The sequence below is a fragment of the Coregonus clupeaformis genome, chromosome 19 (assembly GCF_020615455.1).
Source record: "Coregonus clupeaformis isolate EN_2021a chromosome 19, ASM2061545v1, whole genome shotgun sequence".
NCBI lineage: Eukaryota > Metazoa > Chordata > Actinopteri > Salmoniformes > Salmonidae > Coregonus > Coregonus clupeaformis.
The window spans coordinates 8,923,491-8,936,531 of NC_059210.1; the positions used below are offsets into that span (position 1 = coordinate 8,923,491).

At 46.5% G+C, this 13,041-nt stretch overlaps 1 protein-coding gene across 3 annotated transcripts in view; it reads right to left on the reverse strand.

Moving 5' to 3' along the window:
• LOC121531596 (coiled-coil domain-containing protein 136-like) overlaps positions 1-12,772 on the reverse strand; it is a 43,846-nt gene extending 31,074 nt beyond the window's left edge. For 2 of the 3 annotated variants that reach the window (XR_005994167.2, XM_041836884.2), the window contains exons 1-2: positions 12,626-12,772; positions 12,118-12,177 (exon numbers count right to left, since the gene is read on the reverse strand). Coding sequence is in view for 1 of the 3 variants with exons in the window: in XM_041836884.2 (XP_041692818.2) it covers positions 12,118-12,160 (43 nt within the window). In the remaining 2 variants the exon portion in view is untranslated. Of the gene's footprint in view, positions 1-11,625; positions 11,978-12,117; positions 12,178-12,625 lie in introns of those variants that run through there. The other variant, XM_045227091.1, reaches the window with a different exon arrangement.
• Positions 12,773-13,041: the final 269 nt, after the last annotated feature.

Sequence of the window (13,041 nt, forward strand, 5' to 3'; positions counted from 1 at the left end):
TGTGTGTGTGAGCGTACAGCTATATGTTTATAATGCGTTTCTGTGAGTGTGTGTACATTATATATGTTTCTGTGTATGTACATACACATACAAACACTCGGAAAGTATTCAGACCCCTTGACTTTTTCCACATTTTGTTACGTTACAGCCTTATTCTAAAATGGATTCCATTTTTTTCCCCCTCATCAATCTACACACAATAACCCATAATGACAAAGCAAAAACATGTTTTTTTTGTTTTTTTGCCAATTCATTAATTTTTTTACCCTGAAAATATCACATTTACATAAGAATTCAAACCCTTTACTCAGTACTTTGTTGAAGCACCTTCGGCAGCGATTACAGCCTCAAGTGTTCTTGGGTATGACGCTATAAGCTTGGCACACCTGTACTTGGGGAGCTTCTCCCATTCTTCTCTGCAGATCCTCTCAAGCTCTGTCAGGTTGGACGAGGAGTGTCGCTGCACAGCTATTTTCAGGTCTGTCCAGAAATGTTTGATCAGGTTCATGTGCGGCCTCTGGCTGGGCCACTCAAGGACATTCAGAGACTTGTCCCGAAGCCACTCCTGCGTTGTCTTGGCTGTGTGATTAGGGTCGTTGTCCTGTTGGAAGGTGAACCTTCACCCCAGTCTGCGGTCCTGAGCGCTCTGGAGCAGGTTTTCAACAAGGATCTCTCTGTACTTTGCTCCGTTCATCTTTTCCTCGATCCTGACTAGTCTCCCAGTTCCTGCCGCTGAAAAACATCCCCACAGCATGATGCTGCCACCACCATGCTTCACCATAGGGATGGTGCCAGGTTTCCTCCAGACGTGACGCTTGGCATTCAAGCCAAAGAGTTCAATCTTGGTTTCATCAGACCAGAGAATCTTGTTTCTCATGGTCTGAGAGTCCTTTAGGTGCCTTTTGGCAAACTCCAAGCGGGCTGTCATGTGCCTTTTACTGAGGAGTGGCTTCCATCTGGCCACTCTACCATAAAGGCCTGATTGGTGGAGTGCTGCAGAGATGGTTGGGCTTCTGGAAGGTTCTCCCATCTCCACAGAGGAACTCTGGAGCTCTGTCAGAGGGACCATCAGGTTTTTGGTCACCTCCCTGACCAAGGCCCTTCTCCCCCGATTGCTCAGTTTGGCCGGGCGGCCAGCTCTAGGAAGACACTTGGTGGTTCCAAACTTCTTCCATTTAGAATGATGGAGGCCAGTGTGTTCTTGGAGACCTTCAATGCTGCAGAATTTTTTTAGTACATTTCCCCAGATCTGTGCCTCGTCACAATCCTGTCTCGGAGCTCTACGGACAATTCCTTCGACCTCATGGCTTGGTTTTTGCACTGACATGCACTGTCAACTGTGGGACCTTATATAGACAGGTGTGTGCCTTTCCAAATCATGTCCAATCAATTGAATTTACCACAGGTGGACTCCAATCAAGTTGTAGAGACATCTCAAGGATGATCAATGGAAACAGGATGCACCTGAGCTCAATTTCAAGTGTCATAGCAAAGGGTCTGAATACTTATGTAAATAAGGTATTTCTGTTTTAAATTTTGTATAAATGAGCAAAAATGTAAAAAAAACTGTTTTAGCTTTGTCATTATGGGGTATTGTGTGTAGATTGATGAAGAACATTTTTAATTTAATCAATTTTAGAATAAGGCTGTAATGTAACAAAATGTGGAAAAAGGGAAGGGGTCTGAATACTTTCCGAATGCACTGTATGTATGGATACATCTTTGTGGCGTCCATGCGTAGGATGATATTCATTATTCACACCGCCCTGCTCTGAAGCCTCCTCTCTCCTCTTTCTCTCCACACACACACACACACACACACACGCACGAGCGCCCGTGCCTCTGCTTTGAAGCCTTCTCTCTCTGTGTCTGTCTGTCTATCTCTCTCTTTCTCACTCTGCTGTCTCTCTTTCTCTCTCTCTCTCTCTCTCTCTCTCTTTTCGACTCTGCCAGCCTAGCACTACCGGAGCAGCACACAGAGAGAGAGAGAGAGATGGAGAGGAGAGAGCGAGAGCTGTGGGAGGGAGGTAGGGAGGGAGAGGTGAGAGTGAGGGAGTGAGGGAGAGAGAGATTGAGAGTGAGTGAGATATATGGCCTGCGGCCCTCTCTTTCCCCTCTCTCTCTTTCTCTCTCTCCTCTCACCTCCTCTTCTCTCTCTCTCCTCTTTTTGCATCAAAACCGCAGAGGAGAAATGTGAAGTGATACTCCAGTATCATCGCCATGGTGATTCCCCCCTGCCCACCTCCACCACCATTAAGCCTAGTCTAGAGTGGATGGAAGTATGGAATGTTCATATGCTAATGACCCCACTGTTTTTGTTTAACATGTTTTTATTTCCTGGATAAAAAGGTTCCATCCTCATCTCATCTCCCCTGAGAGGTGCCCAGGTGTGCTCTATTCGTTGCCCCTGGTGACCAAAGAGCGTCAACGGCAACACGTCTCCTCAGACCCATATTGTTAGTTAGATCAACATCATAGGAGAGGCAGATCACTTCAAACATAAAACAGAGAGGCTTCTCAGTTGAAATGGAGAGAGAGGCTTCTTAGTTGAAATGGAGAGAGAGGCTTCTCAGTTGAAATGGAGAGAGAGGCTTCTTAGTTGAAATGGAGAGAGAGAGAGAGAGAGAGAGAGAGAGAGAGAGAGAGAGAGAGAGAGAGAGAGAGAGAGAGAGAGCGAGAGCGAGAGAGCGAGAGAGAGCGAGAGCGAGAGCGAGAGAGAGCGAGAGAGAGAGAGAGAGAGAGAGAGAGAGAGAGAGAGAGAGAGAGAGAGAGAGAGAGCGAGAGAGAGAGAGAGAGAGAGAGAGAGAGAGAGAGAGAGAGAGAGAGAGAGAGAGAATGATAGCTAATGTTTGCGTCTTATGAGGTAATGTCATTATCACGTTGCGTTTATTACTCAAGTCACTCAAACCCCAGATGAAAGAAAGAGAGGAAAACAAAAGCCAAGCGGAGTCTGATTTAATGAGCTGCTGTTTAAATGGAGAATCCGTGTTTGCTCTTTCACAGGAAAAACTGGGAAAGTAGCTCAGAGGAATATAAATATTGCAGAATGGGCCTCATTACATGAGGATGCATAATAGTGTGTGTGTGTGTGTGTGTGTGTGTGCGTGCGTGCGTGCGTGTGTGTGCGTACTATTTATCTGTTCTGCAGGGATGTGAAAAGCAGAGAGAACAAAGCAGAGATTTGGGAATACACGCTTTGATCATAAATTAGCAGCTCCCAGTCAGCATTCTCTAGCTCTACTTCCTGTAATTGTGGGGAAAAAGGGGAGTACCATTACATAAAAGCGAGAGGGAGTACCATTACATAAAGCTCCCAAACATCTTAAATGAAGGACTGCAATGACACAGTAAAAGAAGAGAGAGAGAGAGGGAGAGAGAGGGAGAGAGAAAGAGAGAGAGAGAGAGAGAGAGAGAGAGAGAGAGAGAGAGAGAGAGAGAGAGAGAGAGAGAGAGAGAGAGAGAGAGAGAGAGAGAGAGAGAGAGAGAGAGAGAGAGAGAGGGAGAGAGAAAGAGAGAGAGAGAGAGAGGGAGAGAGAGATAGAGAGAGAAAAGAGAAAGAGGGAGAGTGAGAGAGAGAGAGAGAGAGAGAGAGAGAACAAACACAATTTTGATAAACTCCCTTATCTACTGGGTGAAAAACCACAGTGTGCCATCACAGCAGCAAGAATTGTGACCTGTTGCCACAAGAAAAGGGCAACCAGTGAAGAACAAACACCATTGTAAATACAACCCATATTTATGTTTATTTATTTTCCCATTTGTACTTTAACTATTTGCACATTGTTACAACACTGTATATATACATAATATGACATTTGAAATGTCTTCATTATTTTGAAACTTCTGAGTGTAATGTTTACTGTTAATATTTATTGTTTATTTCACTTTTGTTTACTATCTACTTCACTTGCTTTGGCAATGTTAACACACGTTTCCCATGCCAATAAAGCCCTTAAATTGAAATTGAAATTGAATTGAGAGAGAGAGAGACAGAGACAGAGAGAGAGAGAGAGAGAGAGAGAGAGAGAGAGAGAGAGAGAGAGAGAGAGAGAGAGAGAGAGAGAGAGAGAGAGAAAAGAGAGAGAGAGAGAGACAGAGAGAGAGAGAATGAAGAGGGCAAATGACAAAAGCAAAGCCTTAAGCACCACATTCGTCTGCCAATCGTTTGGTGTGCTGTGTGTTAAGGACCACTAGCTCGATGGTGGATGCCTGACTACTGACATTTTTGCGTGATTCTACATGTAAAAATCAGTTTGCAAATTACGGTGAAGGCACTCTGTTCAGAGGTGCAAAGTATTCTTGGCTGGCAAACGCTGTTGGTGTACCCGAGCCTTTAAATTAATATCAAATCTAATGTTATTAGTCACATGCTTCGTAAACAACAGGTGTAGACTAACAGTGAAATGCTGAGTTACGGGTCCTTCCCAACAATACAGAGAGAAAGAAAATAGAGAAATAATAGAAAAGTAATAACGCATAATAATAAAAGTAATAATAAATACACAATGAGTAACGATACCAGTACCGAGTCGATGTGCAGGGGTACGAAGTAATTGAGGTAGATATCAGTGGAGGCTCATAATAATGGCCGGAACGGAGCAAATGGAATGGCATCACACACCTGGAAACCATGGAAACCATGTGTTTGATGTATTTAATACCATTCCACTAATTCCACTCCAGCCATTAACACCAGCCCGTTCTCCCCAATTAAGTTGCAACCAACCTCCTGTGGTAGACATGTACATAACGGTAGGGATAAAGTGACTAGGCAACAGGATAGATAATAAACAGTAGCAGCAGCGTATGTGATGAGTAAAAAAAGTTAGTGCAAAAAAGATTAAATGCAGATAGTCCGGGTAGCTATTTCGTTAACTGTTTAACTAATATTTAGCAGTCCTTTGGCTATGGGGTAGAAGCTGTTCAGTGTCCTGTTGGTTCCAGACTTGGTGCATCGGTACCGCTTGCTGTGCGGTAGCAGAAAGAACAGTCTATGACTTGGTCGGCTGGAGTCTTTGACAATTTTGAGGTCCTTCCTCTGGTATAAAGGTCCTGGATGGCAGGAAGCTTGGCCCCAGTGATGTACTGGGCTGTACGCACTACCATCTGTAGTGCCTTGCGGTCGGATGCCAAGCAGTTGCCATACCAAGCGGTGATGCAGCCAGTCAAAATGCTTTCAATTGCGCAGCTGTAGATCATTTTGAGGATCTGACGGTCCAGGCCAAATCTTTTCAGCCTCCTGAGGGGGAAGAGGCGTTGTGGTGCCCTCTTCACGACTGTGTTGGTGTGTGTGGACCATGATAGACCCTTAGTGATGTGGACACAGAGGAACTTGAAGCTCTCAACCCGCTCCACTACAGCCCCATCTATTTGAATGGGGGCATGCTCTGCCCTCCTGTAGTCCACGATCAGCTCCTTTGTCTTGCTGACGTTGAGGGAGAGATTGTTGTCCTGCCACCACGCTGCCAGGTCACTGACCTCCTCCCTATAGACTGTCTCATCATCGTCTGTGATCAGGCCTACCACCGTCGTGTTGTCAGCAAACTTAATGATGGTGTTGGAGTCGTGCTTGGCCACGCAGTCGTGGGTGAACAGGGAGTACAGGAGGGGACTAGGCATGCACTGCTGAGGGGCCCCCATGTTGAGGGTCAGCGTGGCGGATGTGTTGTTGCCTACTCTCACCACCTGGGGGCGGCCTGTCAGGAAGTCCAGGATCCAGTTGCAGAGGGAGGTGTTCAGTCCCAGGGACCTTAGCTTATTGATGAGCTTTGTGGGCACTATGGTGTTGAACGCTGAGCTGTAGTCAATGACAGAGCATTCTCACATAGGTGTTCCTCTTGTCCAGGTGGGAGACGGCAGTGTGGAGTGCAATAGAGATTGAGTAATCTGTGGATCTGTTGGGGCGGTATTCGAATTGGAGTGGGTCCAGGGTGTCTGGGATGGGATGATAGTCTGAAGTGAGCCATGACCAGCCTTTTAAAAAAAATTCATGGCTACATACAGTATGTGAGTGCTACGGGGCAATAGTCATTTACACAGATTATCTTGGCATTCTAGGGCACAGGGACTATGGTGGTCTGCTTGAAACATGTACAGTAGGTATTACAGACTGGGTCAGTGAAGACACTTGCCAACTGGTCAGCGCATGCTCTGAGTACGCATCCTGGTATTTCGTCTGGCCCTGCGGCCTTGTGAATGTTAACCTGTTTAAAGGTCTTACTCACATCAGCTACGGAGAACGTGATGGCAGTCGTCCAGAACAGCTGGTGCTCTCATGTATGGTTCAGTGTTGCTTGTGTCGAAGCGAGCATAGAAGGCATTTAGCTCGTCTGGTAGGCTCGCGTCACTGAGCAGCTCGTGGCTGGGTTTCCCCTTGGATTCCATGATAGTTTGCAAGCCCTGACACATCCGACAAGCGTCAGAGCTGCTGTAGTAGGATTCGATCTTAGTCCTGTATTGACGTTTTGACTGTTTGATGGCTCATCGGAGGTCGTAGCGGGATTTCTTATAAGCGTCCGGATTAGTGTCCCGCTCCTTGAAAGCGGCAGGTCTAGCCTTTAGCTCAGTGCGGATGTTGCCTGTAATCCATGGCTTCTGGTTGGGGTATGTACGTATGGTCACTGTTCGGACAACGTCATCAATGCACTTATTAATGAAGCCTGTTACTGATGTGGTAAACTCCCGAAACATTTTCCAGTCTCTGCTAGCGAAACGGTCCTGTAGCTTACCATCCGCTTCATCGGACCACTTCTGTATTGAATGAGTCACTGGTACTTCCTGTTTGAATTTTTGCCTGTAAGCGGGAATCAGGAGGATAGAGTCATGGTCAGATTTGCCAAATGGAGGGTGAGGGAGAGATTTGTATGTGTTTCTGTGTGTGGAGTAAAGGTGATCTAGAGTTGTGTCACCTCTAGTTGCACAGGTGACATGCTGGTAGAAATGAGGTAAAACGGATTTAAGTTTCCCTGCATTGAAATCACCGGCCACTAGGAGCGCCGCCTCTGGATGTGCATTTTCTTGTTTGCTTATGGCCCTATACAGCTGGTTGAGTGCGGTCTTAGTGTCAGCATCGGTTTGTGGTGGTAAATAGACAGCTATGAAAAATATAGATGAAAACTCTCTTGGTAAATAGTATGGTCTACAGCTTATCATGAGGTATTCTATCACAGGCGATTATAACTTAAACTTCCTTGATATTAGAGATTAGGCACCAGCTGTTGTTAACAAAGAGACACACGCCTCCCCCCTTGAGCTCACCCCGATTTACTTGCCGACGTAGTTTCATCAGGGTGCTGGCACGTCGGCCTCTCTTCCTTTTCCGAGTTTAGGGGATTAGGGCCGGTCCGGGGTGAGCAGTATGTCCTGCGCCGCAGACTCATTGAAGTATAAATCTTCATCCATATCCAGGTTAGTGATCGCTGTTCTGATGTCCAGAACCTCTTTTCGGTCATAAGAAACGATGGCGGAAACATTGTGTACAAGAAAAGCTAAGATCAGTGCAAAAAAAAACTAAATAACAGAATTGGTCAGGAGCCTGTAAAACAGCAGCAATCCATTGCAGAGCCATTCTTTTCGAGGAGAAGAGAAGCTAAGAATCTAGAACAAACTAGAAAGAAGGGAAGAGTCCCTTGAGTTCACTAACCTCCCTGTCTGTCCAGCTAGTCTAGAATATATTTTTCCATTATGTAACCAAAAGACAGAAAAAACATATGACATACTAAATATGTCAGGGACCTGCAGCACAGAACCCTGAAAACACTCAGGGAATAGACAGAGGATAAATGGTGACGCAGGGGAAAGAGGTAGCCTTGTGGAGAGAGAGATCCAGAGAGAAAGAGAGAGAAAGAGAGAGAGAGAGAGAGAGAGAGAGAGAGAGAGAGAGAGAGAGAGAGAGAGAGAGAGAGAGAGAGAGAGAGAGAGAGAGAGAGAGAGAGAGAGAGAGAGAGAGAGAGAGAGAGAGAGAGAGAGAGAGAGAGAGAGAGAGAGAGAGAGAGAGAGAGAGGGGGGGGTAGCCTGGTGGAGAGGGAGAAATCCAGAGGACCAGACCCAGAGATAGGTGCAGGCTAGGGGGCTGAGAGAGGGAGAAGGCTGCCTGGGGGAGTTCTCAGCTGAGGTAGCCTATACAGCACTGGAGAGGAGGAGAGGAGGAGAGGAGGAGGGGAGGAGAGGAGAGGAGGAGGGTAGAAGGAGAGGAAAAGACTACGTCGTGACTCGTGTAGGAATTACACCACCGGTCAGGAAATAATGAAGGAGCAGACAAGGAGGAGAGGAGGAGAGGAGAGGAGAGGAGAGGAGGAGAGGAGAGGAGAGGAGAGGAGAGGAGAGGAGAGGAGAGGAGAGGAGAGGAGAGGAGAGGAGAGGAGAGGAGAGGAGATGAGGAGATGAGGAGAGGAGGAGAGGAGGAGAGGAGGAGAGGAGGAGAGGAGGAGAGGAGGAGAGGAGGAGAGGAGAGGAGGAGAGCAGGAGAGGAGTGGAGAGGAGGAGAGGAGGAGAGGAGGAGAGGAGGAGAGGAGAAGGTGGGGGAGCATTGTGTGGGTAGAGAATGAACACTGAAAGCAGGTACCACTGTGTGTGGGCGATAAAGAGAGCGTAGGACTGCTGCTGATAGAGAAAGAGAGAGAGAGAGAGAGAGAGAGAGAAAGGGAGAGAGAGAGAGAGAGAGAGAGAGAGAGAGAGAGAGAGAGAGAGAGAGAGAGAGAGAGAGAGAGAGAGAGAGAGAGAGAGAGAGAGAGAGAGAGAGAGAGAGAGAGAGAGAGAGAGAGAGAGAGAGAGAGAGAGAGAGAGGGAGAGTAAGGAAGTGGAAGTAAGAGGTGGTGGGTAAGGATGGTGGGGTACGCACAAATCATGACTCAGTATGTGCTGCTGTGTGTGTGTGAGTGTGTATGGTTGTGTGAGTGTGAGAGTGTGTGCTTGTGTGTGTGAATGTGTGCTTGCTGGCGTACATCGCTGGTATGTCTTGAGATTATATTCTACATACGCGGTACTGTATGTAGAACAGCCCACAGGTAGAACTAGAGAAACGAAAAACCGAAGTGGAAAGTCACTAAAACGGTACCATTACCACTGCCCTCCACTTGAGCTCTCTCTGTCTCTGTCTCTGTCTCTGTCTCTGTCTCTGTCTCTGTCTCTGTCTCTGTCTCTGTCTCTGTCTCTGTCTCTGTCTCTGTCTCTGTCTCTGTCTCTGTCTCTGTCTCTGTCTCTGTCTCTGTCTCTGTCTCTGTCTCTGTCTCTGTCTCTGTCTCTGTCTCTGTCTCTGTCTCTGTCTCTGTCTCTGTCTCTGTCTCTGTCTCTCTCTCTCTCTCTCTCTCTCTCTCTCTCTCTCTCTCTCTCTCTCTCTCTCTCAGTTGTTAATCAAGGCTCAGAGGCCCTCCAACACTAAAACCAAAAGATCACTATCAGGGCGTTTTTAACAACAATATTTTAAAAGCAAACCTGAAGTGCCTAAAATAATGTCAGAGAAGTGTCCGGCTTGAGGCTGAGAGAAGTAGCCTGACAGGAGAGAAGTAGCCTGACAGTCAGTCTGGTGTAGCCAGGCAAGGAGAGCAGTCCCTGGAGTTGAGATAACAGAAGAACCACTGACCTGAGTCAAGATCCATCTTCCCTCCTCTAATTGACACTGAGCCCTCTGTTGGAGATAGAGTTCCCCTTAGCATCACTAATTAAAGGAGACTGAGCCCTCTGTTGGAGATAGAGTTCCCCTTAGCATCACTAATTAAAGGAGACTGAGCCCTCTGTTGGAGATAGAGTTCCCCTTAGCATCACTAATTAAAGGAGACTGAGCCCTCTGTTTGAGATAGAGTTCCCCTTAGCATCACTAATTAAAGGAGACTGAGCCCTCTGTTTGAGATAGAGTTCCCCTTAGCATCACTAATTAAAGGAGACTGAGCCCTCTGTTGGAGATAGAGTTCCCCTTAGCATCACTAATTACAGGAGACTGAGCCCTCTGTTGGAGATAGAGTTCCCCTTAGCATCACTAATTAAAGGAGAATGAGCCCTCTGTTGGAGATAGAGTTCCCCTTAGCATCACTAATTACAGGAGACTGAGCCCTCTGTTGGAGATAGAGTTCCCCTTAGCATCACTAATTAAAGGAGAATGAGCCCTCTGTTGGAGATAGAGTTCCCCTTAGCATCACTAATTAAAGGAGACTGAGCCCTCTGTTGGAGATAGAGTTCCCCTTAGCATTACTAATTAAAGGAGACTGAGCCGTCTGTTGGAGATAGAGTTCCCCTTAGCATTACTAATTAAAGGAGAAGATTTATTTACACTTTAGTCAACATCCAACATGACTTGACATTCCTTTCAGCCAGTGGAGCAAAGAGCCTAAAAAGTACATCTCCAGCAAACTCTGATCTGGGTTCTGAGTCTGCATCCAAAGTAGCGGGTCAAACCCTGTTCTGGGTTCTGAGTCTGCATCCAAAGTAGCGGGTCAAACCCTGTTCTGGGTTCTGAGTCTGCATCCAAAGTAGCGGGTCAAACCCTGTTCTGGGTTCTGAGTCTGCATCCAAGGTAGAGGATCAAACCCTGTTCTGGGTTCTGAGTCTGCATCCAAGGTAACGGGTCAAACCGGCAGTGTGAGGATAATGATACAAGTATAACTTAACCCACATTCAACTCTGCTGTCAGGAGACAACAACAACAAGACATGGAAGAACAGGAATCACCAATCTGGCAAAGCTAACAGTGGTCAAAAGGAGCAAAAGGAACAGTATCCAACTGACAACAACAAGACTTGAACAGGAAGCTCCAATCCCAGCGGTGGCCAGAAGGAACTTGACCTGTCTGCTTTGACTCTCTGTATCTGATCCTCCTCCCTGTGGGATGAGTGTGTGTGTGTGTGTGTGTGTGTGTGTGTGTGTTTCCCTCCCTGTGGCGTAGAGACACAGACCTCCAGTGAGACATTCACTGGCCCATCCAACACACTGTGAAGCCTTGCAGCTCTTCACTACATGGAGAAGACCAAAAGCATTCTTGGCATTCCTCTCATCATGTATAATAAATACTATATCACTCTTATCCTGCTGCTATACTCCATTTCATGTGGACAGTGAAAGAGAGTTATTGTACATTTATAATACATTTATATGTGTATCGTTTAGCAGACGCTCTCATCCAGAGTGACTGGACTCAAACAAGTAGTACACATAAAGCTTTAGGCTGCATACCAGCAGTCTGACATTGCCTCTTTAGGCAAAATAAGTTTAGAATGGGTTTTCATTGTGTGGTTTCATTATTTCTCATAACAGTCCACATACGCTTTACAGATCATACAAGCAAGAGCTGATCAAGAAGCTTCTGATAAATGTTACAACGGAAAATACATAAATATTTAAAGTAGCCTAACATCACATCAAATCAAATGAATCACATCAAATCACAGTCATTGACCATTCACTTCTTAAGATTGACAATATACAATTCTGTAAAGCGCTTTGCTATTCCCACCGTACTATTCCCCATCCATTCAAACGTGATGTTGTAACAACACATTGCATCAAATCAAATCCCAGTCATAGTTAATAATTGTCCATTCACTTCTACTAATTGCCTCAATAAATCCCTGGCAATGCTATCCCCACTTTAAAAACCCTGGCCATGCTATCCCCACTATTCCCATCCATTCATACCTGATGCTGTGATTTCTCCATTAAATCTCCTGTAATCCCATAGCACAGAGTAACTTCCACTCTGTCCAATCTCCACTCTGCAGTCTCTCCAATCTGCAGTCCTGAAGCCTGACAACTCAGAGATGGAATGTAGCTCTCTTTTATCCGACGGAAGAAAAACAGACTCCCACCTCCTCCTCTCCTCAAACCACCTGACCACTTGTCCTCTCCTCCTCCTCAGTTCAACAGTTCATCCCTCTTTACTGGCTGTAACTGTTCCGGAACTTTCTCTGTGTTCCTCTGATTCAACACTTACCACTGACCTATACAAACAAAGCAATTATCGTATCATTTGATCATATCTGCTCTTTGGCCTAGTGCTGTTGAAAGAGATCATACACACACACACGCAAACACACACATAAACACATAAACACATACATTCGTTAACTCATACACAACAAACATTTGCACACACTCATGAACACACGTCCCGGCAGCGGGTGCACAGACCTGTAGAGTCCAGCGCCTCCTCTATGAGGTCATCACAATCCATCCATGACCTCCCTGAAGCTGCAGAGATAGGGAAAGAGAGAGAGAGAGAGAGAGAGAGAGAGAGAGAGAGAGAGAGAGACAGGGACAGGGACAGGGACAGAGACAGAGACAGAGACAGAGACAGAGACAGAGACAGAGACAGAGACAGAGACAGAGAGAGAGAGAGACAGAGACAGAGACAGAGACAGAGACAGAGACAGAGACAGAGACAGAGACAGAGACAGAGAGAGAGAGAGAGAGAGAGAGAGAGAGAGAGAGAGAGAGAGAGAGAGAGAGAGAGAGAGAGAGAGAGAGAGAGAGAATGACGTGGGAGGAGAGAAGGAGTAGACAACAGGGTCAGAAAACTCCTCCACACGCCCACCTTAGCTGCAGGCAAAGACAAAACACACAGAGAGAGCTGAAAGCCAGTGCAGCAGCAGGCAAGCATACACACACACACACACACCCACACACACACAGTCAGTACCTGGGGAGTAGTGGAGGGTTCCATGTAGCTGAAGAGTCTGCTCTCTTCTCGGGAGCGTGGGAGAGAAAGATGTGGCCAGAGAAGAGGTTGAGAGAAGAGTCTCTCTCTCTCTCTCTCTGAGTTGTTGCAGCACAGTCCTCTCTCTCTCTCTCTCTCTCTCTCTCTCTCTCTCTCTCTCTCTCTCTCTCTCTCTCTCTCTCTCTCTCTCTCTCTCTCTCTCTCTCTCTCTCTCTCTCGCTCTCTGTCTCTCCTTCCCTTTTTCTACAACTGACTCTGCACAAGTGCTGTGTGTGCCCAAGTTCTCAAAGCTTTTCTGCACTCCCTCTTGCTCTCTCCTGCTCAAACACACACTCCCTTACACATATGTACTCACACACACACACGTCCCCTCTGCCAAATGTATTTACCTTTAATGA